The 25,641-nt window shown below is 42.4% G+C and overlaps 1 protein-coding gene across 1 annotated transcript in view; it reads left to right on the plus strand.

Moving 5' to 3' along the window:
* DPYS (dihydropyrimidinase) overlaps positions 1-25,641 on the plus strand; it is a 95,826-nt gene that overhangs the window by 14,408 nt on the left and 55,777 nt on the right. The window contains exons 2-4 of the mRNA XM_066265840.1: positions 11,189-11,347; positions 14,673-14,852; positions 16,045-16,234. Coding sequence (XP_066121937.1) covers positions 11,189-11,347; positions 14,673-14,852; positions 16,045-16,234 — 529 coding nt within the window. The remainder of the gene's footprint in view (positions 1-11,188; positions 11,348-14,672; positions 14,853-16,044; positions 16,235-25,641) is intronic.

Below are 25,641 nucleotides of genomic sequence, written 5' to 3' on the forward strand. Positions count from 1 at the left end.
CCTTGGGGAAATTGTCCATTAAGTAAGGGTGAGGTCAGGCAGCCAGGTGGAACAATCAAAGGGCAGTTGGAATTTCATATATCTATCATTTCTCAACTCTGTGGTATGATAAAAAAGAAAAGAGGTGGGGGGAAGGAGAGGGTGTGGGGTTCAAGAAGGAGGTTTGTCTTGGATCGGCCATCTTCTGGAACTACTTCCTGCTGTTATTCCTATTGGGAGCCTCCTTTGTGAACCCCTCCTTGGGGTAGTTGGAGTAGGGGTTGTAAAATCATTTGATTGTAGGTAATCTTAGAGATTTCTCTCATTCGAGCCTGCAGGAATTTGATAAAGAGGCAAGCATTAAAATTAGGTACAAAATTAGGATTGGTGCTAGCATCAAGAATAAGGGGTTGTTCCACCATTGTTTGGAGGAGGGGTATTTTTATAGGGTTCCAGATTTTTCTGTTTCGTGAGGGCAGGTTTCAGGGTTGGTGTGTAGGGTTAGGTAGATTTTTCCTTTTTTTTTTTTTTTTTTTTTTTGTATTTTTCTGAAGCTGGAAATGGGGAGAGACAGTCAGACAGACTCCCGCATGCGCCCGACAGGGATCCACCCAGCACGCCCAACAGGGGCGACGCTCTGCCCACCAGGGGGCGATGTTCTGCCCCTCCGGGGCATCGCTCTGCCGCGACCAGAGCCATTCTAGCGCCTGGGGCAGCGGCCAAGGAGTCATCCCCAGCGCCCGGGCCATCTTTGCTCCAATGGAGCCTTGGCTGTGGGAGGGGAAGAGAGAGACAGAGAGGAAGGAGGGGGTGGGGGTGGAGAAGCAAATGGGCACTTCTCCTATGTGCCCTGGCCGGGAATCGAACCCAGGTCCCCCGCACGCTAGGCTGACGCTCTACCGCTGAGCCAACCAGCCAGGGCGATTTTTCCAATTTTCTGATTAGCAAAGATCTGCATGCGGTTCTGTAAGAAACTAGTGAACAAATGTAAGAGGCAGGGTCCAAAAGTTAGAAAAATAAATAAGAGAGTGAGTGGACCAATGAAAGGCAATAGTCAAGACACCTAGTTTGTGTGAAACCACTGATTCCATGACTCGGTTTGTTTTTTACAAATATGCTGGGCTTCGGAAAGAGAGAGAGAGTGGGAATAAGACAGGGCAGTGGCCAGTCCCTCTGCCCCTAGACCTACTTCTGTAGAGATTCCTAAAGCAACAAGAAGAGGGATTACCTGTACAGCTCATTTGGTCCTTAGATTGATGGGTAGTGTACTAGGAATTGAAAGAGGCTCATGGGGTGGGATTAGGTTGATATTTGGGATGTGTTGGGCAGATAAAATATATTATGCTCACTTTGTTAAAGATGGCGCTGCCCACATGGAAGCCTGTCACCCAGGTGATATTAATGTGTGTTGGGGGCGGGCTGTGGGCAAGCAGGATCCTTGTAACCTGGGACTTGGTTTTAGGACTAAGCCTTTCCCACCCTTTTTGATGTGGGGTGGTACAATCCAATTATGCCTCAGATAAGTGACTTTGTATCAGAGACTTTCTTATTTTGTATATTGGATTAAAGGTTTTGATTTCTACACTATACAATGAGGGCAGAACAGGAGCTTGCTCTCTCGGTTCCTGAGATTAGCATTAGAGGAGACAGCAGAGAGGAGAGCAGAGAAAGGCCACGTGGAGGAGGCCAGGAGAAGCAGCCAAGATGGCAGAGTGTTGAGTGAGAAGCCAGTTTATGCAGAGTTTGTGCAGGGAGAAGGAAGGAGATGGGGAACAGAGGTGAATAAGTCTGGTGAGCTAGGAACCTTTGATTCTAGGAAACTCGGATAAGTCAGTAGTTTTGTGAACACTGAATGTGTGGGTTTTGGAGCCCAGTGTGTTTTTACTTGCCCGCCAGGTGCAAGCTAGGATTAAAGATGATGGCCCATCAGTTTTTGGCTCCGTTGTTTCTTTACCGACTGTCCGAATTCAATGCGAACCTGCATGGGCCGGGCTGCTGTGATGGTGGCCCTGGCCACTGGCTTTACAGGGTGAGATAGATTAGGGTACAGGTTTCTGTCCAATTAGTAGGGAGACACATATAGGTGTTGGTCCCACACAAGTAGAAAGCCCCTGATTGGGTGAGGCAGGTTGAGAGGTGAATAGAGAATAGAAGGACAAGGGGTTGGTTTTGTTTCTCTGTTTCTGAGCTCCAGATGGTCAGGGTGGAGGAAAGAGTCGCCCTAATAAGTGGAAACAGGAAAGGATTGTTAGTTAGGGTGACTAATTAAACATTCTTTGAAAACCCATTTTCTAATTGTTCAAATTCTTTTTTCTTGGTACAAACCTCCTACAAACTGCACAAACATTCTACAACTTACATAAACCTTCAACTTTCATAAACTTTTTATTCAGAAATAACTGGCCTTCATAACAACTTGTTTTTCCTTTTTTAAATAAAAGTATTTCCATACCTTATATATTCTATTATTAAAACCGTACAATTCTTTTCTAGTTGGAACTCTTGATTTTAAAAATTTTAACCTTTAGTGACAGTTAACTTTACCCCTCCTCGTTTTCCTTTTCCCAAAGTCTGATTAAAAGAGTCCTTAGTTTTTCATATATTCGCCATATGTAGCCCAACCAGCTTCAGGTTTGTGGTTGGAGTAAGGCATGCTGTTTTTCTATTTTAGCAGCAGTGGAAGTTGTCAGGATTACAGTGTGTGGACCTGTCCATGTGAAAGTCAGTCCTTGGGTGATGTAATGCAGGAAGCGCCTCTTGGACAGTCTTTGAACAGTTTGCTGAGTAACCTGTAAATCCTGCAAGTACTTAGGAAAAGGGTGGTTACATTTCTACACTTTGCAGTTAGAGTTTAAGTCCTAGTGACCCTTGCTTCTAGGTGGAATTAGCAGCAGGTCCCAGCCTACAATAGGCATGGGGCATTGAGACAAGAGAAATAAAGGAGATACTATACATTAAATAAAGCAGCAAAATCAGACTGTCAATACCCACAGTAGAGATCTTTGAGGGATAAATAAAACTCAAATATTCAAGCAAGGCATAGTAGATGGCCCTTGTGTTTACAAGAAATGAGATTAGCTTATTTGCTATTTGGAAAAAATACCTTAGGTTCGTGAACGATGTCCTTGGGCCTTCAGTGGCAATTCCCAGCATGCTGGGCAAGGTCAGGTCACAGGTAGCTGGAGCAGGATTAGAAGAGACTGAACTCTCCCTCCATGGAGCAAGGAGGCAGTTTACCTTCTCGTGTCCCTCTTTTCACAGCATAGATGTGTGGACCAGTGGGGCCAGGAAGCCTGGCAGGCTTCAGTTCAATGACCTTTCTTTCCACTCTTGAATTAGGGCCCTGATAGAATCCTCTGAAGCCTTTTAGGGTGCTGGAGCCTTTAAGAGCATATGTCAAAAGCTGGTATTTCCTGACTCTTTTGGGCCTTTGTTGGTCAAATAAGTTTGTAAACATGATATATATGTTTGCTCGCTTGTGACTTATATTGGGTGTGGGGGACAGGCTATAAGCAGGCCAGGTTGTTGTAGCCTGAGGTTTGGTTTTGGGACTAAGCTTTTCCCCACACCCTTGACTGATTGTATGATCTGGGTGGTGCACTATCATGAGAAATCCAATTATGCCTTGGATAAGTGACTTTGTATCAGAGACTTCCTTGTTTGTATATTGGATTAAGGGATTTTGGTTTTCTACACTATAAAGTGGGACAGACCAGGAGCTCAGACACACAGTTCCTGCTATCACAATTGCAGGGGCTCCCCTGATCCCTTGCCCTTCATGGGAAGAGCTGGTTTTCTGCTTTTCCCTTGTCTTCTTTTGTGGTTTGCCTGTCTTGGTGAGACACCAATAAATAGGATGGCCCCCCATCCTCTGACTCCGCCATTTCTTTATTGTCTGCCCGAATCCAATGGGAACCTGCATGTGAATGGTCACGATGACGGCTCCTGGCCTTACAGCCTTATTTGCCTTTTCTGTTACTTCCTTCATCATTATAGACCTTAAAAGCCATGCTCAGAAGATCTCACTGAAGGGCTTGACTAAGAGAGCAAATTTGGGAATCCAGTATTTAAAGAAGCCTATTAGACTGAGGAGAGAAAGGATTTGATATGTGGTGGTAGGTGGCTGGAGACTGCAGAGGGTCTGAGTTTGATTTAGGGTGAGACTTCAGGTGGTGGAGGTTAAGGCAATGCCTAGATAGACTAGGGACTGAGAATGAAATTGAGCCTTAGCAGAGAAGACACGATATCCCTTCATGGTGAGGAAGTTAAGAAGGGTGGCGGTGTGTCTCCTTGAGGCAGGCAGGGAGGGGCTGCAGAGGAGTGGGTTATTTACATGTTGTAAGAGAGTACTAGTTTTGAGATTGCATGTTGCTTAATCCTGAGCTAGTGCTTATCGAAATAGGTGTAGGCTGTTTGATCCCCTAGGGTAGGACAGTCCATGTAAGTTGCTGGGCTGCATTAGTGTCTGGGTCAGTTTAAATAAAGGTACACAGAAAGTAAGAGTCAAGGTATAGAGGAATGGTAAAGAAGGTATTTTTGAGGTCTAGGACCGTGAAGTGAGTGGTGTTTGGGGGAATGTGTGACAGTAACCTGTAGAGATTAGGGATTACTGAATGGAGGGGAACTATCGCCTCATTGATTAGGTGTAAGTCTTGTATGAGGCGATAAGCCCTTGAAGGTTTTTGAACAGGAAGGATGAGGGTATTGCAGGGAGAGTCCATAGGGATGAGTAAGCCTTGATTTAAGAGGTGGGTAATTATTGGTTTAAGGCCTTAGAAACAGATAGTTACACATTAAACAAAGATTTTACATATAAATTATAAATTAAGAAATTTAAATGAGTGCTTTACTTGTTTCAATTAAAATTATACTAGAGGTATTTTCTGACAAACAAAGAGACAAAACAAATTATTCACTCACATAACTCAATAGACAACTCTGCTTTTTTAAGCTTTTCGAGATGGCAGGGAGTTGTCAGCATAAAGGGGAGGAAGAGAGAAAGCAGACGGATGGACAGTGTGAACAGCTGGATGGAAAGAAGGGTCAGAATCTGCAGGAGGAAGAGGAGGTTGAGTTGCTAGTGGTGGCGCCACATGGTTAGAGGAGTCAAAAAGATTTGGAGCTCTGAAGAGAGGGGAGTGGATGAGGAGGAGAAGGGCATAGCTTTCTCTTTTTCCAGCAGGGGAGGAGAAAGAGAGAATGGTATTTGCTGGTGAATGAAAAAGAGGATTCAGCGAAGAGAGGGGAGGGGGCTTTCTGGAGGGAAGAGGCTCAAGTAGAAGAGATTTGCAGAGGGACCAGAGAGGGGTCCTGAGAGAGGGGTGCCCCTGGTGGTCAGGCAGGAGGGGGAGAGAGTTGGGAGTCTGCAGAGAAGGAAAGATTAGGAGCAGAGGTTTTAGGTGAGGTTTCTCTGGCCAAAAACGGCCTGCATGTAGAACAAGCAGTACAGAAATTAAGGACAGGAGAGAGGGAGAAGAAAGGCCTGCATGTAAGGAATCTCTGATGCCCTCCCTGTCCAGTGGAAAAAGTTGTCAAAATCTCTTAGGATATTGTAATGGTAGTAGAAAGCAACCTGGCTAGGCGCCTAGACTTTTGAGGAAGTCTGTACAAGCTAGCTGCTCGGAGTAGAAACCTCTCAAACTGTGAACCCCAGAGAGTAGGGTGAGTCCCGAAGGAGTAGAGGAGTAGTCTCTGAGGCCTGAGACTGGGAGGAGCCCATGTTCCAAGGGAAGCCTGGCTGGATGGTTTGGACTAAGAGGAGCCCACAGTAGAGGAGACTGGTGAGAGAAAGGGGTGTCCCCGCCTTCAGCCACAGTTCTGAGAGGAGAAAATCTCCATAGAAAGAGAGTCTCAGACAGGAGGTCATCACCCCAAGGTCAAGATCCCGGGATGTAGGAGAGGGGCCTGGCTAGGCGTGCCTAGACTTTCGTAGAAATCCATAAAGGAGTAGAGGCAGACCACTTGTAGATATGGGGTCCGAAGTCAAAACCATCTGACCAGGAAGGAGTGTTTTTGAGAAAAATTTGGAGGCCAACTGGGGTAGGGGGAGGGAGAAAGTCCTTACCTTTCTCTGGTCCGGCAGGGGTTCGGGACAGGGACAGATTGCCGGCCAATCAACCTACAATTACACGTCCAAACAGAATCAGGGAGTAAGCCTGGGATGAGCTGCCGCCGCCCATTGCTTCCCTGGTTGTAAGTTTGGACGGCAAAGAGGGATCGTCCAGGCAGTTAGTACCCTGTCCCAGGTTTCGGCACCAGATGCTGGAATCCATGGGAGTCTGAAAAGACCAGAGTAACAGGCTTTACTGAAAGGAAGAAAGGAACCCTGCCGGGCACTTCTCCAGGGAGAAGGGCACTGGTTACAGACTAGGGGTGAATTTTATAACGTTTGGGAGAGCCTGAGGGGTACTGAGTCAAAAGTTCTGGTATGTTCCCTTTCATGGTTTTAGGATTTCAGCTTTCTGGAATGCTCCTCCTTGGGCAGTTGATCAGCTTTCTGGAACTTTTCTGCCTCGGGGGTGATTGTCCAGTAAGTAAGGGGGAGGACAGGTAGCCAGGTGGAACAACAAAAGGGCAGTTGGAATCTTTATTATATGCGGCTTAAGTGTCTGTTTGTCGCCGATAGCTTATTGGTTGCTTGCATAACTGTACTAGCCAATAGGGTGAAGTTGCCACGGCATTTAAATAGTCCCGCCTTCTGGCATGCCACCTCACAAATTGAGGTTAAAGATTAGAGCAATTATTATGCTGTTAAGAAATCTTAACATCAGAAGAGGTCTTTGCAATGATACAAGACTAGAGGTTCTCCAATTGAAAAATAATGTCATAATAGCTAAGTCTTTGACTGGCTTCTCTAAAGGTGAAATACATGTCATTCCAAGAATTGATTTGGCTCCATCTCAAACAGGGTTGCCGTTTCAATTGAGACATAGACAATTTCCTGTAAAACTTGCCTTTGCTATGACCATCAATAAGTCTCAGGGCCAAACGCTTAAGCGCGTTGGCATTTTTTTACCTGAGCCTGCATTTGGACACGGTCAACTTTATGTTGCCTGTTCAAGAGTTCGTGAAATAATGAACGTAAAATTAAAAATAATTGATGGTCCTCTGCAAGGTGAGCTTTAAAATGATGGAAAGATCTACACAAGAAATGTTGTGTACAAAGAGATCTTTGACATGTGAATTAACATTTTATTATTTAAATCACCTTTATTTATTGAGCTAGCGGTGACTCTTAAGAAATGTACCGCCAGTGGTTTCCTTCATTGCACTCTACTTTAAGCAATTAAGCAAGTAGAAGGGGGAAACCCCATGGGGCAGTAAGCAAAGGGGCGTCCTCGCCGCCTGCCCTGGGTAATTCAGTTTGAATTAGCAGACACCTTTGCACAAATCATTTTAATTACAATTTATAATATCTAGAACAGCGGTCATTTCGTATGACTGCCGGGCTTTCTAGTTTCATATATCTATCAGTCTTAGTTAAGACTGATTAGGAAATTGGCTTTGAACAAAACTGAGCATTCAGTTTTCCAATGTGCTCAGAGTCTACAATTCATATTAACATTTTCATAGAAGGATCCAGAAAACTACACGACCAGGGCTGGCAATATTTTTTGAGAACTGAAATCTCATATTAACATGCAATTACACTGCTTTTCCATTTTGCTGTTGTAAAATGAACCATCATAATTATTCCTACTCAGAGCTTTTAGAGGAAATTCATTGGTTCTTCCTTTCCTTTCTCCCTTAAACATCTAAGAATATAGTCACTGTAATGGGCACAAGACATACAAAAATGAAATGGCATCAGTTGAATCAGAATCTCTGGAGAACAGTGTAAAAGTTTCCTAGAAGATGCTAGGATTAGGATTTCTGGCGGCCCTGGCCGGTTGGCTCAGCGGTTGAGCATCGGCCTGGCGTGCAGGAGTCCTGGGTTCGATTCCTGGCCAGGGCACACAGGAGAGGTGCCCATTTGCTTCTCCACCCCTCCCCCTCTCCTTCCTCTCTGTTTCTCTCTTCCCCTCCTGCAGCGAGGCTCCATTGGAGCAAAGATGGCCCGGGCGCTGGGGATGGCTCTGTGGCCTCTGCCTCAGGTGCTAGAATGGCTCTGGATGCAACAGAGCGATGCCCCAGAGGGGCAGAGCATCGCCCCCTGGTGGGCATGCCGGGTAGATCCCGGTCGGGGGCATGCGGGAGTCTGTCTGACTGCCTCCCCGTTTCCAGCTTCGGAAAAATGAAAAAAAAAAAAAAGGTTTCTGGCACTGGAACCCTGGGATAGGGAGTCTGGGACCCCTCGCTCCTCAGGGGGACGTCTGCAGCTAAGGTATCCCTCCCAGTCTTTATTTGCCGCACATGGGCGTGAGACCAGCCCATTTCGCACCTCTACCCCTCCTGTCAGTCTCCATGTGGCTTCTTTAAATCCCTAGTTGAAGGATTTCCTTTCGGCCAGATTTCAGACAGTTATGAATGATAGTTGTTCTTTAGTTTAGTTGTAATTTTTATGTGGTTGTGGGAGAAGTCAAGTACTGTGTTCACCTATGCTGCCATCTTGCTGATATAATCACTGACGGGTTGGATTTGGGGATGTAGTGAGGAAAAGAGGTAAAGTTCAAGGGTGACTCTTAAGTCTGGTTCACAGAGTTGGAAGGATGATGGTATGATTAATATTTCAAACTTGGGGAGACCAGGAGATGAGTATGGAGAGGCAATGTGGTGTGCAATTTACAAAGCTGAATGTGCTTCTTGAGTTGAAACATAAATTGGGGTGATGGAACTTGTTTTTGTAAGTCTTAGTGACTATGAGAAAGATGAAAATTCAGCTAGTGTTTTTCTCCCTGCAGCTCAAATGTACTGTTGAACATCTTTTGTTTTTCTTGGGTGGATGGAGCAAGTCCTGTGATTGATTTTAGTGAAACAAAGTCAATTGTTTCAGGATGAGCTTAGAAATGACAATTCAGTGAAACCATAAAAAGGAAGAAAATGCTTGGGATTCTTTTAGTAATAGTTTACAGTCTAAAACATTCTTTATTTTTTTTCCCATTGATGAGCGAGAGAGAAAAAGAGGAAAGAGGGGCGAGGGAGAGAGAAAGAGAGAAGCATCAACTCATTGTTTCAATTAGTTGTTCCATTTAGTTGGGTACTGACTGATTGCTTCTTGTACATGTCCTGACTGCAGGTCTAACCTGTGAATTCTGGCATGACGGGATGACACTTGGTCCACTGAGCCACCCAGCCAGGGCCACAACCTAATACATTCTTAAGTACAATCTTGTGTTATGTAAAATTGGTTAGAGTTCATCTCAATTTATATTCTATCATATTTGCAACCGAGATGGTACATGCTCTCTTCTTAGCAAAAGAAACTTTTAGATAAACTGGAAGGTTTTCAAGAGAGAACAGCCAAGGTAATTAGAAAGAGAAAGAATTGATATATGAGCTCAGATTAGAAAAGGTAAAAGCATTTTGTTTGGCTAACTACAAATAAATAGAAAGTGAAGTAAAAAAGTAGTACAAACAAAGGAAATAATTAAGTTTTATGTAGGAATATGAAAGAATTTTTCATCTTTTACTTGTTCTCCCTCCTCTAAGCTCTCATTCTTCAAATGTTAAAACTGGAAGAACATTTTGTGAAGTGAATCTAGAAGCATCTGATGTTGAAAGAAATGAAAAGAATACTGAAAATATGTAAGATGCATGGGACTGTAGTGTTCTAACCCGCTGGTTTGCTGGCAAAGGCTGATTATCCCCTGGGTGATAGTTGTGTGAAGGCAAAGAAGCACCAGTATGGTCCTTCCTTACCAGCCTTTTAGGGGCACGTTATTTCATTAGCGAATGTCATAATGAAGAACGTCACACGAGCTTAATAAAATGGCATTTCATTTGTGAATTTATAATTGATAGATTGATGGGATTTATATGACTTTTGGTTTCTTAAATTCGTGATTGATTTTTGCCAACCTCAGCATCTCTCTAAGTAAAGATATTTCATGACCTGGGGTCCCAGGCTGGAGAACAGATCACACTAGCTGGAAGATCAAAGAAGGGGTAACAGTCTGCCTGGGGTTGAGGCCCAGAGCAAGCTGAACGTAAGACCTCCAGCTCCAAGAAACTTTCATGTTACCAGCTGTGCGGCCTTGGAGAGTCATTTGACATCTCTGAGCCTCAGTATACTCTCTGTAAAATGGAAAGCAATTATTACCTCTCAAGGCTGTAACAAGACTTAACTAAATGAGCTAAGGAGTATAAAATGCTTAATCCGGAACTGGTTTGTTTCCTTCACCTGCATTGTTTGAATGCAACAATTAAAAGCTCATTATCCACCTTGTTATTCTAGTTTAAATAAAATCCATTTCAATAAGCAGCAAAAGACACTTGATTTAATAACTTAGTTTTAAAACTATTTGTAATCTAATGTAATATAATGCAATATGCGAAAGAGAACATGAGAGCTGAGGCAGATCTTGCAGGGCCTGGTAGACCATGCTAAGAAGATTAAACATTATTCCAGAGGCAGTGAGAAGAATTCAGTACGAAGCTTCAGAGTCAAGTGGTCACATCTGTGCTTTGGAACGTCCCTCTAGTTGTGATGAGGGGTGTGTATTGGAGCGAATGTGAGCGAAACCGGAGAACTAAAGGTCAGGTGAGGGGTGAGAAGGGTCTGAAGGAAGACCAGAGGCAGGCAGGTGGAAGGGTTGGAGGGAACAGATGGAAATTAAGGGAAGGTGAAGGGATCATTTGTCATAGGTTGTGATGAAGGAAGGTGCGGTGGGAACCACGTGGAGTCTCCCCGAGTTTTGCATGGCTCACAGGGTAGAAAGGGATACAATTCACCAAGACTGAATGTAATAAAATGGGATTTTGCAATGATGAATATAGTTTTCTAGAGAAGAAAAAATTTGAGTCTTTTTCTATTTCTCCCTTTTGTTTCTTCTTGATAGTCTTCCCTCTGTTTTCTTTGGATCAGAGCCATTTTAATCTCGTCAGACATGCCATTCTTTTTACAGAAGCAACCCCAGCAGTTTTAATCCTTCAAAGTTTAATTTATGGCAAGTCTACTTATGTCCTGGGTCTTTTAAAGGCAGCATCTTTGTGCAATTTCCTGGACCCATCAAGTTTGCACAGGTGCTTGCAAATGCATGTTGTTCAAGAAGGTACATGACTTAAGGATAAAATTGACGTCTCGCCTTTTGAAACCCTCTCGTGATTCCAGGCTGCTCTGGCCGGAGGCACCACCATGATCATCGATTTTGCCATTCCTCAGAAGGGCAGCTCCCTCATCGAGGCCTTCGAGACCTGGCGAAGCTGGGCTGATCCCAAAGTCTGCTGCGACTACAGCCTTCACGTAGCAGTGACATGGTGGAGTGACCAGGTGAACCACCTAGGGGTCCTGTTTCTTCCATTGAGCTCCCTAGCCCTTGTTCTATACTAGATCAAGAAATTGGTCATGTCAAAACGTAAGACACTGGTGGGTGACTGGAGATCAGAACTGGAGAAGAGACTTCATTGCATGTTCTTTTGGGCCTTTTGAATTCTAGTTCCTGTGAAGTATTGTCAATTTTTAAAACAAAAATTTTAATAATCATATACAGATAATAGCAACAATCCTTCATAATAATTAATACTTTTCTAATACTTAATTCATAATATGTAATTTTAAAAAGTACTGACTTCCCTTTTCCTCAGCTTCAACATCCTATACTCTTTTTTTTTTTTTTTTAATTTTTCTGAAGCTGGAAACGGGGAGGCAGTCAGACAGACTCCCGCATGTGCCCGACCGGGATCCACCCGGCACGCCCACCAGGGGGCGATGCTCTGCACATCCTGGCGTCGCTCTGTCGCGACTAGAGCCACTCTAGCGCCTGAGGCAGAGGCCAAGGAGCCATCCCCAGCACCCGGGCCATCTTTTTGCTCCAATGGAGCCTCAGCTGCGGGAGAGGAAGAGAGAGACAGAGAGGAAGGAGGGGGGGTGGAGAAGCAGATGGGCGCTTCTCCTGTGTGCCCTGGCCGGGAATCGAACCCGGGACTCCTGCACGCCAGGCCGATGCTCTACCACTGAGCCAACCGGCCAGGGCCTCCTATACTCTTTTTTTTTTTTTTTTTTTAATTTTTTTTTTAATTTATTCATTTTTTTTTTTAGAGAGGAGAGAGAGGGAGAGAGAGGAGAGAGAGAGACAGAGAGAGAAGGTGGGGAGGAGCTGGAAGCATCAACTCCCATATGTGCCTTGACCAGGCAAGCCCAGGGTTTCGAACCGGCGACCTCAGCATTTCCAGGTCGACGCTTTATCCACTGTGCCACCACAGGTCAGGCCTCCTATACTCTTTTAAATGGCATTTTTCCACAGACCAGGACTTTGTTTAATTTTTGGAGAAAAGCCAAGGAAATTTCCATTTAAAACTAGATGCTTCCATTCCCACTCTTGGCCCTGTCCCCCTCTCCTGTGCACTTGAGAGAAAAAGGGACAGACCGGGACGATCTCAAGCCTTGTCCCAGCATATCCTAAGCCAGAGCTCTTTCTGCATGGCTCTGCTCATCTCCCCACCCAGTCAAAGCTATCCATGATGGAGCTTCAGCCAGCCTTCCCTGTCTGCTGGGCATTCTGCTCTGCAGAAATGATAATGGGATTTGGATACAGAAAACAGTTTTGAGAGATGTTAAAATGTGTCCGTTTCTCATATAAATTTATATGTGTACTTTGGAAGAAATTTTTACTTGTAAATTTAAATTGACATTGTTTTCCACATTGGACTTCGTTCAGAAATCTTTTTTACCAGAAAGGGGTCACAAGGGTGACTTTATTGTTACCATGTGACTTATGCCTCCACCTTTCCCTAAAAGTTGGGCTTTAGATACCAAGTTAATATAAAACAAGTAATCAATCTTTAACAGATAGTTCAGCAAATATAATAGTAAGTTTCACTGTCCACAGCTAATGTGACATTTTCTCCAAAAATGCCGTTCTAAGCAATGCACCTGATCTTTTTTATGCTTCTAGGGTCTTTCCACCTCCTCATTTCCTCCCCTCTTCCCTCTCCCTTCCCTCCCCTCTTATTTTATTGGAGCAAAAGTGATGATGCTTTGCACTTCCTAGTGCTTCTCGCACTTTAGTATGCAAACGTTTACCTGGTGAAGATTGTTAAAGTATAGATTACATCCAGTGAGGATATTTGTTTGCTAGTTCTACTGTAACCAGGTACCACAAACAGGGGGGCTTAAACAATAGAAGTGTATTTTCTCACAGTTCTGGAGGCTAGAAGTCCAAGATTAAGGTGTTGGCAGGGTTGGTTCCTTCCGGGGGCCGTGAGCGTGAGGGAGACTGCCCCACGCCTCCCACCAGCCTTGCTGGTCTGCTGGTGATCTGTGGCCTTGCTTGATTTGCAGAAGCATCACCCCGATCTCTGCCTTCATCCTGTGTGCTTGGGTCTACTTTCTTCTTTTCATGAGGACTCCAGTCATATTGGTTTGGGGCTCACCCTTATAACTTCATCTTAACTAATGACATCTGCAATGTCCCAATTTCTAAATAAGGTCAGATTTGGTACTTGGGATAGGGGTCAACATATGAATTTTGGAGAGACACAAGTCAACCCATGACAGTAGGTCTGGGTAGGGCCTGAGATTCTGTATCTCAGGCAAGCTCCAAGGTGATGCTATGTTGCTGATTCAGGTAACTTAACATGTAATAACATCACTTTTAAACTTGGCTGATTCAGTTGAAAAAAATTTATTGTTTTATTTTCACCTTTTAACCAGTACAAAGTTAACATTATTTTCATGTTGATTAGTCATTTACAGGGCAGGGCAAAAGTAGATATATGGTTGTGAGTATGTGCAACAGTTTATTCTTTTATTATTTATTAATTAATGTGTTATTTCTTTTTATTACAACTGCAAACTTATTTTTGCCCACTTCAGTATATTTAGTTTGACTTGTTGGTGACATTTTTCACCTGGAAAGTTATGGTTCTCCTTATCAAGTTAAAGGAGTTTTTTATCAACTCAGAGCAACGGTATGTTATATTTTTGGGTGTGTGTGTGTGTGTGTGTTACCATGTAGAAATTTAAACAATTTTATTTGGTCAAGTCTATCAATTTATCCTCTGAAGCTTTGGGTCCCTATTGTGACCTGAACTGGTAAGCCTCTGCCATGGTGATTACTGGGCTAGTTTGGGTCTTTACTTGTCTCTTACTATTGTCAACCCTGAAGGCGCCTGAGGTTCCGACGGGTCCAGAGTCCATCACCTCCTGGGAGCTACTGATGGGCCGATCTCCACCCCCTGCTTCCTCTCTGTGAACTCATCCTCGAGGTTTCGGATTTGAGCCCAAACCGTTTACTTCACATTCGCTTTGACTCCTTCTAGAGACACAGTTGTTTCTGTTGGCACCCCAGGACTTTATCTTCGCTTCTAGAATAATTTCTTCATATCAGGACATAGATATTGAGAATTTGTACCCAAGTACAGAACTGAAGTACTTCGGAGAAAATGATGAACTGTTCTGTGATTTAAAAGTATCATAGCAACAGATGAAATGGGGTCTTAAGTGGGGGCTAACCAAGGCCTTAATTAATTGCCCCTTTTCTGGAAATAAACTGTTCTTACATTACTTAATTCTCTTCCAAATGCAACATTTTGGAAAATATTAAAATTATCTTTAAATCAAACAGTGACATTTTCTTGTTGCTGTTTCCTTTTAGGTGAAAGAGGAAATGAAAGTCCTTACCCAGGATAAAGGTGTGAACTCCTTCAAGATGTTTATGGCCTATAAGGATGTGTACATGCTGCGAGACCCGGAGCTGTACGCCGCTTTCTCCCGGTGCAAGGAGGTCGGGGCGGTCGCGCAGGTGCACGCGGAGAACGGAGACCTGATCGCAGAGGTGAGAACTGCCTTCTGAAGCTTCTCCGGGAATGAGAACCACCATCAGTAAAGGTGAAGACGATGGGCCCTACGTAGGTCACCTCATGTAACGCGTTGGAGGAAACTACTGTTCTGCAGTTTGGAAACTCTCAGTCTCATTTACTTCAGTGTCTGCTCTCGGTTTTATTCAGGTGGTATAGGCATTAGAATAAGAATTTTTCTTTTTCACACCAGCTATAACATTAGATCACAAACACATTTTGTTATAAAAACAACTATTTTTCTTTGTGTAGCCCAGCACTTTTTTTTTTTTTTTTAGTTGCTGGTTCAGAATACTAGTGTGGACATCAGCTTACCCTGACGACTTAAGCGGTGTATTAGGTAGCTGTTTAAATTTCACTCTTTTCAGAAATGGGGTATTCAGAAGTGCTCTGGAGGAATCTAGATGATATTTATTTCTCATGTTAGTTCCATTATTAATGCCCGAAGGGTGTGCGGTCTGCAAGATTTGGAGAGCTGTCTCTTACCCTTTATATTAGCTTTTTCCCCCCCTAATCTTAGTTCCCTTTAAGTCAGTGAGATGGAGGCTGGGTGGCCAGGTGGCGGTGGAGGATCACGGGAGGAGGGCCCGTGCTGTAAACTCAATCAGACCCAGTTTACACTTGACTTCCCACTTCTCGCTGTGTTTGTGTGACACAGGGCAAGCCATCTTCCCACTCACGCTCTTGACTTCCTGCTTCTTTTTGTAAGAAAAACATGAACAGTTTGGAGAGTGGAAATACCTGGCCCAGTATCATTCATTGGGTTGGGGGAGAGGGCAGTGAAGACTGTTGCAGTAAAAAGTAGAGTTAACTACATAATATAATACCATGAGTCTCTTCAACAAGGATCTAATTTTAGGGATTAGCATATGTTTGTTTTATTAAAACAGTAAGTCCTAAATATAAATACTGTTTTTCAAAGAATGATTGGAACTAACCTCATATCTTTTTCATCTTTTCAATCAAAATAATGTAATGGTTAAATATGAAAAGTTAACATATGCTGTCAGTGAATTAAATTTATTTTTACCAACTACACACACACCGTGTACACCCAGACATTCACACGCATACACAAACCTGTCAGTGAACTTCTCTTACAATACAGTGATGGCATTTGTCATTAGTAAACCTTCCTTGCACCTGCATATGTTCTTGCTGCCTTTTTAGGGAGCTAAGAAGATGTTGGCATTGGGGATAACAGGTCCCGAGGGCCATGAGCTGTGCCGTCCGGAAGCGGTAGAGGCAGAGGCCACGCTGAGAGCCATCACCATCGCCAGTGCCGTCAACTGTCCCCTGTACGTCGTGCATGTGATGAGCAAGTCTGCAGCAAGGGTGATAGCAGACGCAAGGAGAGATGGTAATTCCCGAACCACCACCTCACTTACAACTCTGCATTAGCTGAAGAGGAAGGTCAAACACCTGCAGCCTCTCTTCTGCTTCTGAGAAAGTTGCGCATGAATTTCCACACCTGTTCTTCTCTCGCTATCCTCCCTGCTTTCTCTCATCCTTATGCATGTCTATTTTTGTTCTCTCTTTTGCCCACCTTCGCGATTGCTTCTTTTCCTTCAGGTTGTTTCTTTGTCATCCTCGGAACCTCACAACATTTCCTTTAGCCACAAGTCCCCACCCTTACACCGCTAGAAGCGCATTTTCTAATCTGATGTCCAAATGCCAACTCTCCAGTTAACTTTAAAGAAGCTTCTCTATCTCTTAGGCATTTCCACCATTGCTCTCAGTACCTGAATCAGGGTAATACAGGGCATGTAATGGGTCTCGATGATTTTTTTTTTTTTTTTTTTTGTATTTTTCTGAAGCTGAACACGGGGAGGCAGTCAGACAGACTCCCGCCTGCGCTTGACCGGGATCCACCCGGCACGCCCACCAGGGGGTGATGCTCTGCCCATCTTGGGGCATCGCTCTGCCGCAGTCAGAGCCATTCTATCGCCTGAGGCAGAGGCCACAGAGCCATCCTCAGCGCCCAGGCCAACTTTGCTTCAATGGAACCTTGGCTACGGGAGGAGAAGAGAGAGACAGAGAGGAAGGAGAGGGGGAGGGGTGGAGAAGCAGATGGGCGCTTCTCCTGTGTGCCCTGGCCAGGAATTGAACCCGGGACTCCTGCACGCCAGGCCAATGCTTTACCACTGAGCCAACCAGCCAGGGCTCGACGATTTTTTTAAATGAATTGATTTTTCTCATAACAACTTGGGTGTTGGTGCAATTGAAGCAATTATCCAAATAGTATTTTTATGACAATTACAGTTTTAAAACCAAAGTTATTTTTATCCCAAATTGCCTAATTGCCTCAGTTCTTTAGTTCAACTGATATGTAAATAGTCTTCATGAAAGAAAATCACCTGTTTGTTTTTTGTTTTCTTTTTGCATTTTTTTTCTTTTTTTTTTTTTTCTGAAGCTGGAAACAGGGAGAGACAGTCAGACAGACTCCCGCATGCGCCCAACCGGGATCCACCTGGCACGCCCACCAAGGGGCGACGCTCTGCCCACCAGGGGGCGATGCTCTGCCCATCCTGGGTGTCGCCATGTTGCCACCAGAGCCACTCTAGCGCCTGAGGCAGAGGCCACAGAGCCATCCCCAGCGCCCGGGCCATCTTTGCTCCAATGGAGCCTTGGCTGCGGGAGGGGAAGAGAGAGACAGAATGGAAGGAGGGGGGGGTGGAGAAGCAAATGGGCGCTTCTCCTGTGTGCCCTGGCCAGGAATCGAACCCGGGTCCTCCGCACGCTAGGCCAATGCTCTACCGCTGAGTCAACTGGCCAGGGCGAAAATCACCTATTTTTTATAAGAATTGGGTGGAGAAATAATTTTATTCAGGTGCTAGTACTTGTTAAGGAAGGATGAAAACCTATTAAGATGCACTTTATTCAATGGCTTTAGACCCTTCTTAGATGTGTTGTAGTTTCTATTATCTCAATTTTAGAAACCCAAATAATTAGATATAGTCTTATAAATCATCCTGTTTGTTTGTTTAAACTGAAAGTGTCTGCATTTTTACAATATAGATTATAAAATTATGAAAATAGGTTTAGTGTGTCTATAATTGATGCTAAAATACATTTTTCAAAATTGGTTCTTGTTCCATGAAGGTTCAGTAAGGATTTTGTGCCAGTTGAGTGCATTTTTTTTTTCCAAATAATGAAGGAAGGGTCCTGGCCAGTTGGCTCAGTGGATAAAGTACATGTCCCATTTATTGGAGTCCCGGGTTCAATCCCCAGTCATGGCACATGTGAGAAGTAACCATCTGCTTCTCTTCCCCTCCTACTCCCCCTTCTCTCCCTCTTCCCCTCTGACAGCCTGTGGCTTGGTTGGTTTGAGTGTTTCTCTCTCTCTCTCTTCCTCTCCTGCAGCCATGGCTTGAATAGTTCGAGCAGGTTGGTGCTGGGTGCTGAGGATGGCTCCATAGCCTTGCCTCAGATGCTAAAAGAGCTGAGTTGCAGAGCAGCTGAGCAGCAGCCCCAGTTGGGCAGAGCATTCAATGCCTGGTAGGGGACTTGCTGTGTGGATCCCGGTCGGGGTGCATGCAGGAGTCTTTCTCTCTACCTCCCCCCTCACTTAATAATAATAATAATAATAATAATAATAATATGTGGACCCATGCTATTAAAAAAGTTTATGAAAGTTTACTTAGAAAGTGACAGAGGTGGTAGAAGTGAGCCAGCTGGGCTGCATAAGCTTAGGAAATGAGCTTCAGAGGCAGAAGAAGGGCCCTTGGAGCTTTAGAGAGAGAAAGGCAAAGGCAACTCGCCTGGGGGAAGGAGAGGGGAAAGGAAAAGGCAACCGAATGCATCTTAAAACGTAATCCATTAGTATCTTGTGTTAAGAGTAAATTTGGTTTCGCACAGGAGTTAATAAGGTCTTACCAATAACTGTTTCTGGTTGTTCCCCATCCCACCCCCATATATAATGTAATTTCAATCAAAAGAGCACCATTTCAAAAAGAATGCTACAGCAGTTTTAAAGTTACATCATTAGATTTTTGCCACCAGGTGGCACTGTTGCTAACCCTATGAGATGAGTTCTATAATTATTTGCTCTGTTAAATCATGTACCATTACAGACAGTCAGGTCCATAATGTCACAATATGATTCAAGAAACTGTACATTCAGCAGAAGTGGTCGATCTTAACCCACCAGCAAGCTACAATTTTGACAGATCTACCAGGAAACAGTTTCTTGGTCTTGGGTATTAAATTCGCTCTACGATAGAATTCCAATAGGAGCAGGTAAAAGAGTAGGGAAGGTTCTAGAATGTGAATCGTAGACAGAAAACTCAAGTATGAGTCTTTTAACTTTGTTTTAAATTATTTTCTAAATTTAATTTATTTTTTGAATATGTAAAACATTTACATGGTCCAAAAATCAACATTATATATTACAAAAGTATTCTCAGAGAAGTAATTATTAATTTATTTGTAGCCTACCTTTATAGTATTTCTCTTGATTAAAAAAAGAATATATGTATATTTTTATTTCTTTTTTTCCTGTATGAAAAGTAAAATACTATATATAGTGTTCTCACTTTTTTTTCCTACTCAAAAATATATTCTAAAAGTCAGCTAATATAGATATAGAGCAAGGGTCAGGAAACTTTTTGACTGAGAGAGCCATGAACGCCACATATTTTAAAATGTAATTCTGTGAGAGCCATACAATGACCTGTGTACGTTATGCATTATCCAATAAAAATTTGGTATTGTCCTGGAGGATAGCTGTGATTGGCTCCAGCCACCTGCAACCATGAACATGAGCAATAGGAAATGAATGGATTGTAATACATGAGGATGTTTTCTATTTTTTTTTTTTTTGTATTTTTCTGAAGCTGGAAACGGGGAGAGACAGTCAGACAGACTCCCGCCTGCGCCCGACCAGGGCGACGCTCTGCCCTCCAGGGCATCGCTCTGCCCAGACCAGAGCCACTCTAGCGCCTGGGGCAGAGGCCAAGGAGCCATCCCCAGTGCCCGGGCCATCTTTGCTCCAATGGAGCCTTGGCTGCAGGAGGGGAAGAGAGAGACAGAGAGGAAGGAGGGGTGGGGGTGGAGAAGCAAATGGGCACTTCTCCTATGTGCCCTGGCTGGGAATCGAACCCGGGTCCCCTGCACGCCAGGCCGACACTCTACCGCTGAGCCAACCGGCCAGGGCCATATTTTTAACGTTATTATTTTTTTAATTAAAGATTTGTCTGCGAGCCAGATGCATCCATCAAAAGAGCCACATCTGGCTCGCGAGCCATGGGTTCCCGACCCCTGGTATAGAGACTCCCCTCGTTCTATCTTACAGGTGTGGAGTGCGCCTCTGTATTTGTTCAGTTAGTCTCTAATGATGGCTATTTAAGTTGTCTCCAATCTTTAAGCTGTTACAAATAGAACCACAGTAATGGCCTTATTCATATTTGTGAAAGATGAATTAGTTTTTTATTGTCGTTCTAACAAATTACCACAAATTTAGTGGTTTAAAGCAGCATAATTTTTATTATCTAGTGGTTCTTGAGATCAGGAGTCTGGTCTCACTGGGCTAAAACCAAGGTTTTGGCCAGGATGGTTCCTTCTTGCAGCTCTAGGGGGAATACCTTTCCTTGCCTTTCCTAGCTTCTAGAGATGATACGTGTTTCTCAGTTCATGTCCTGTCATGGTAAGCTATTTAATCAGTTATAATTAAGTTATAGCTGGGTCTGTTAAGTTGTTCATAACATAAAATGAATGTAATTATGAGTCAATTGAATAGGCAAAGAAACTCATAGCAAGCTAAATGACATAGCCTTTAATTCACTCACAGTTAAGACGAGTGGCTGGCTAAGTCTAGATCCTTGCTTGGGTGGGGCCCGGAACGAACTTTCCTGGAGAGGTTGAGTGCTTTGCGACAGTTGCCAAATGATTGTGGTAGGTGACGCGGATTCTGCATTGAAGTCTCGGTAGACTGACTTGATCCTCATCACAGCTACTTAAATATGGTTTAGCTACTCTTCTTAACATAGAGTAACACACTTAGGGAAATTCCTCTTATGATCACGGTTCAACACATATGTTATCTCCGGGTTACATGCTTGGGGGAATTTCAACTTTAATCACAGTCTTGCTTACTTAGTTATCTTGGGAAGTCACACATGAGTATAGCTAATTGCATTAATACACTCATTATCAATTTTGACACTCTAAACCTTGGTACACATTTCAAACACATGGAGTTATCTTAAAAGGGCATAAGCTGGTTACACCTAAGTCACTCTTACTTTCCTTTTTACATTTTATATTAATTTGGCTTCATGTTTACTATAACATGTCCCCTTCCTTCGTCTTCAAAGCCAGCAGTGGTGGGTGGAGAACATTGCATTATTCTAATCCCCTCTTCTGGCTCTCTTCTCTACTTTAAGGACCCTTGGCCTTGAGCCATTTGATTGACCTATGATAATTTCTCTGCCTCTAGGTTCATAATTTAATTGCAACTGTGAAGTCCCTTTGCCATGTAGCGTAACATATTCAGAGGTTATAGGGATTCGGACATGGATGTCTTTGGGGTACTATTATTCTGCCTATGATACAATTCTATCCTCAGGGTAGAGTTCTGGAAGTGGAAGAGCAGGTTCAAAGGGTAAATAAATGCATATGTATTTTTTGGATATTGCTAAATTCCTTTCCAAGGGAGTTACAAATACAAAGGAAAATTTAAAATGTCACCCTAAATGTTCTGGTCGAGTCAGACATTGTAAGAGCACCTATGAGAATGCTCTAATGCACAGTTGTCACTGAGGTAGCAGAGCTCTTGAAGTCAATTAGCCTGGGAGATTTCACATTCCTGACATGTGACCCATGGCATGTGATCAAGGCATGTGATCAAACAGGACCTGGAAAACAGGAACCAGAAGGGAGCAGGGGAGGGCTGGGAACCAAACCATTCACATAGTGACTGCTCCAGCCAGTCCAAGGGCAGACCCCTGGGGAGTACAGAGTGAAAAAAGCTGGTGGACCATACCTTTTACAGAAGATTCACTTACCCTGTCTGTACTCATTATTACCTAATATACTTTAAATTTTTTTAAATTTTTATTTATTTATTTATTTTTTACAGAGACATATAGTCAGAGAGAGGGATAGACAGGGACAGACAGACAGGAATGGAGAGAGATGAGAAGCATCAATCATTAGTTTTTCCATTGAGCGTTGCAACACGTTAGTTGTTCATTGATTGCTTTCTCATATGTGCCTTGACCATGGGCCTTCAGCAGACCGAGTAACCCCCTGCTTGAGCCAGCGACCTTGGGTCCAAGCTGGCGAGCTTTGCTCAAACCAGATGAGTCTGCACTCAAGCTGGCAACCTCGGGGTCTCGAACCTGGGTCCTTCCACATCCCAGTCCAATGCTCTATCCACTGCGCCACCTCCTGGTCAGGCTACCTAATATACTTTATAAACATAAAAAAAACCCAATGTAAATCTATTCATGTCACCTTATTTAAATAAGAAACAGATTTATAATTTGGATATTTCCTATCTGTAAATACTTTTGCCAGGCCGTTCTATCATCTGGGCCTTGCCACTTAGAGTGTGGTCCCTAGAACACAGCAATGACATCCCCTGAGAGCTTTTTGGTAATGCACAGCCTTGGACCCCATCCCAGATCCACTGAGTCAGAATATAGTAGAACCTCATAATAATATGCATATTATAGCTTCAAAATCACTGTCCCAGCAGACATAAAATATATTCGATTATTAATTCTCTCTGTTGTAGTTGTCTTGAAATACAATGCTATTAAGTTTGATTTTAGAGTTGAATTGCCATCTATAAACCCAAAAGATAGTAACATGAGTGTTAATATTTATAACAATGAACATTTGTTGAGTGCTTAATATATATTTTAATACTTTATCTTATTTCATGTTTTATTATCTATTATCTCAGCAATGTATTTAATATACATTATCATTTTTAATTGTCGTATTTAAATTTAGGTTCAGAGTTAAATTTTATCACTGTTTGTGACTGATGAAATTGAGACTTGGGAAAGTTTGGTAAATTAAGCCCAAGATCACTTTACCAGTAAGTGCTAAACTTGAAATTCAAGCTCAAGTCCACATGACCCCACATCCCAAATTTTTGGTTACTCTGAGCTCTGTTAAAGAAGAAATCAATTTATGAAGTTGGAAAACATGAATATCAAATTTATATTTAATTGGTTTTGGTTTTAGGCCTTATATCATATTTAAATTTTTTATTCAAAACACTATCATCATTTTGTTATTATTATTTTTTATTTACTGATTTTAGAGAGAGAGAGGCAGGGAGAAAGAGAGAAAGAGAGAAACATCGATCTGTTCCTGTATGTGCCCTAACTGGGGATTGAACCTGCAACTTCTGTGTATCAAGACAATGCTCTAATCAACAGAGCCACCCGCCTAGGGCATCATTTTGTTATTTTTACAATCATTATTAAAAGAAAAACACATGCCAGGAGTAGAAATGATCAAGAATGTACTCAATGAAAAGTAAATATCTTTTATCTCCCTCAGCTCAGTCCTGGAACTAGTGATTTTTGGTGGTTACCTCTAAAATTCTATAAATTTGTAAGTAGTGACATAATTTTTGACAGAATCACTTGACTCTAAATTTTAAAAAATGAATAATTTAGCTCATGTTAAATCTTATATTTTGCCTCGAGTTTTTTTTAGAAATAATTAGCATCATAAAATATCCAGGAATAGATTTAACAAAAGATGTGAAGGACCTATGTACTGAAAATTACAAAACATTACTGAAAGAAATTGAAAAAGACCAAATGAAATGGAAAAATATTCCATGTTCTTGGATTGGAAGAATCAACATAGTTAAAATGGCCATATTACCCAAAACAATATACAAATTTAATGCAATCCCCATGTCATTTTTTAAGGAAATAAAACAAAAAATTACCAGGTTTGTATGGAATCATAAAAACACCCAAATAGCCAAAGCAATCCTGAGGAAAAAGAATGGAGCCAGAGGTATCATACTACTTGACTTCAAATTATACCTTAGAGCCATGATAATCAAAACAGCATGGTATTGGCAGAAAAACAGACATACAGACCAATGGAACAGAATTGAGAGCCCAGAAATAAAACCACATATATATGGACAAATCATCTTTGACAAAGGAGCTAAAAACACACAATGGAGAGAAGAAAGCCTCTTCAATAAATGGCACTGGGAAAATTGGAAAGTCACATGCAAAAGAATAAAACTTGACTACAGTTTGTCCCTCTGCAGAAAAATTAATTCAAAATGGATCAAAGACCTAAATATAAGATCTGAACAATAAATTGCATAAAAGAAAGCATAGGTACTAAGCATAGGATCTTGGCTGTAGAGAACAATTTATAAATTTGACCCTAAAGGCAAGGGAAGTAAGGGAAAAAATAAATGAATGGGACTATATCAAACTAAAAAGCTTCTACACAACAAAGAACCTGACAACAAAACAAATAGTCAGCCAACTAAATGGGAGATGATATTTGCAAACAAAAACTCCAATAAGGGGTTAATATCCAAAATATATGAAGAACTCACAAAACTCAGCAACACACAAGCAAATGATCCAATTAAAAAGTGGAAAGAGGACCTGAACAGACACTTCTCCCAAGAAGACATACAAATGGCCAACAGTGATATGAAAAGATGCTCGTCTTCACTAGCTATTTGAGAAATGCAAAATGCAAGTCAAAACTACAATGAGATATTAGTTCACATCTGTCAGATTGGCTATTATCAACAAGACAGGGAATAACAAGTGTTGGAGAGTTTGTGGAGAAAAAGGAACCCTCATTCACTGCTGGTGGGAATGCAAATTAGTACAACCATTATGGAAGAAAGTATGGTGGGTCCTCAAAAAATTAAGGATAAGAACTACCATATACCCCAGCAATTCCTCTACTGGGTATATACCCCCCAAACTCCAAAGCATTGGTACATAAAGACACATGCACCCCCATGTTCATCACAGCATAATTCATAGTGGCTAAGGCATGGAAACAACCAAAATGTCCCTCGATAAAGGATTGGATAAGTTATGGTACATATATACAATGGAATACTACTTAGCCATTAGAAATGATGACATAGTGACATTTATGACAACATGAATGGACCTTGAGAACGTTAGACTTGTGTTCAGAGGCCTGTTTCAATCTGAAGACTGATCTGAAAATGTTTTCTTATATTACAGTAGTTCCTTCATATTAATTTCTCTGTTCCTTATCTTTGAACTCCATCAGACCTCTTGAATTAATCCTCCATATCTTTGAACTATTTTCACCTAGTCTTTTAATTTTTACTCTATATTTTAGAAAAGGATTTTGTTTACTTCTTCTGCCCTTCCAATAGTCTTTTGTTTTATTTGAAAGAGAACTTTCTTATTCTCTGATACCTTTTTTTCTCCCACAGTTGATTGTTTTTATTTTCTTATTTTATAAATTTATTTAGCTATTTTTTTAGAGAGGGAGAGAAAGAGAGGAAGGGAGAGAGAGAAGCATCAACTCATTGCTCCACTTAGTTGTGCATTGATTGCTTCTCATACATGTCTTGACCGGGGATTAAACTGACGACCACCAGCTCAAGCAGGTGACCCTGTGCCCACGCTGGCAACCTTGGGTTTTGAACCAGTGACCTCAGGTTTCAAACCGAAGACCTCAGTGTTCTGGGTTGATGCTCTATCCACTGCCCCACCACAGGTCAGGCTTATTGTTCTATTTAAATAGATGTGTTATCTTTGTGATCTCTTGAAG

This window comes from Saccopteryx bilineata, chromosome 3 (assembly GCF_036850765.1).
Source record: "Saccopteryx bilineata isolate mSacBil1 chromosome 3, mSacBil1_pri_phased_curated, whole genome shotgun sequence".
NCBI lineage: Eukaryota > Metazoa > Chordata > Mammalia > Chiroptera > Emballonuridae > Saccopteryx > Saccopteryx bilineata.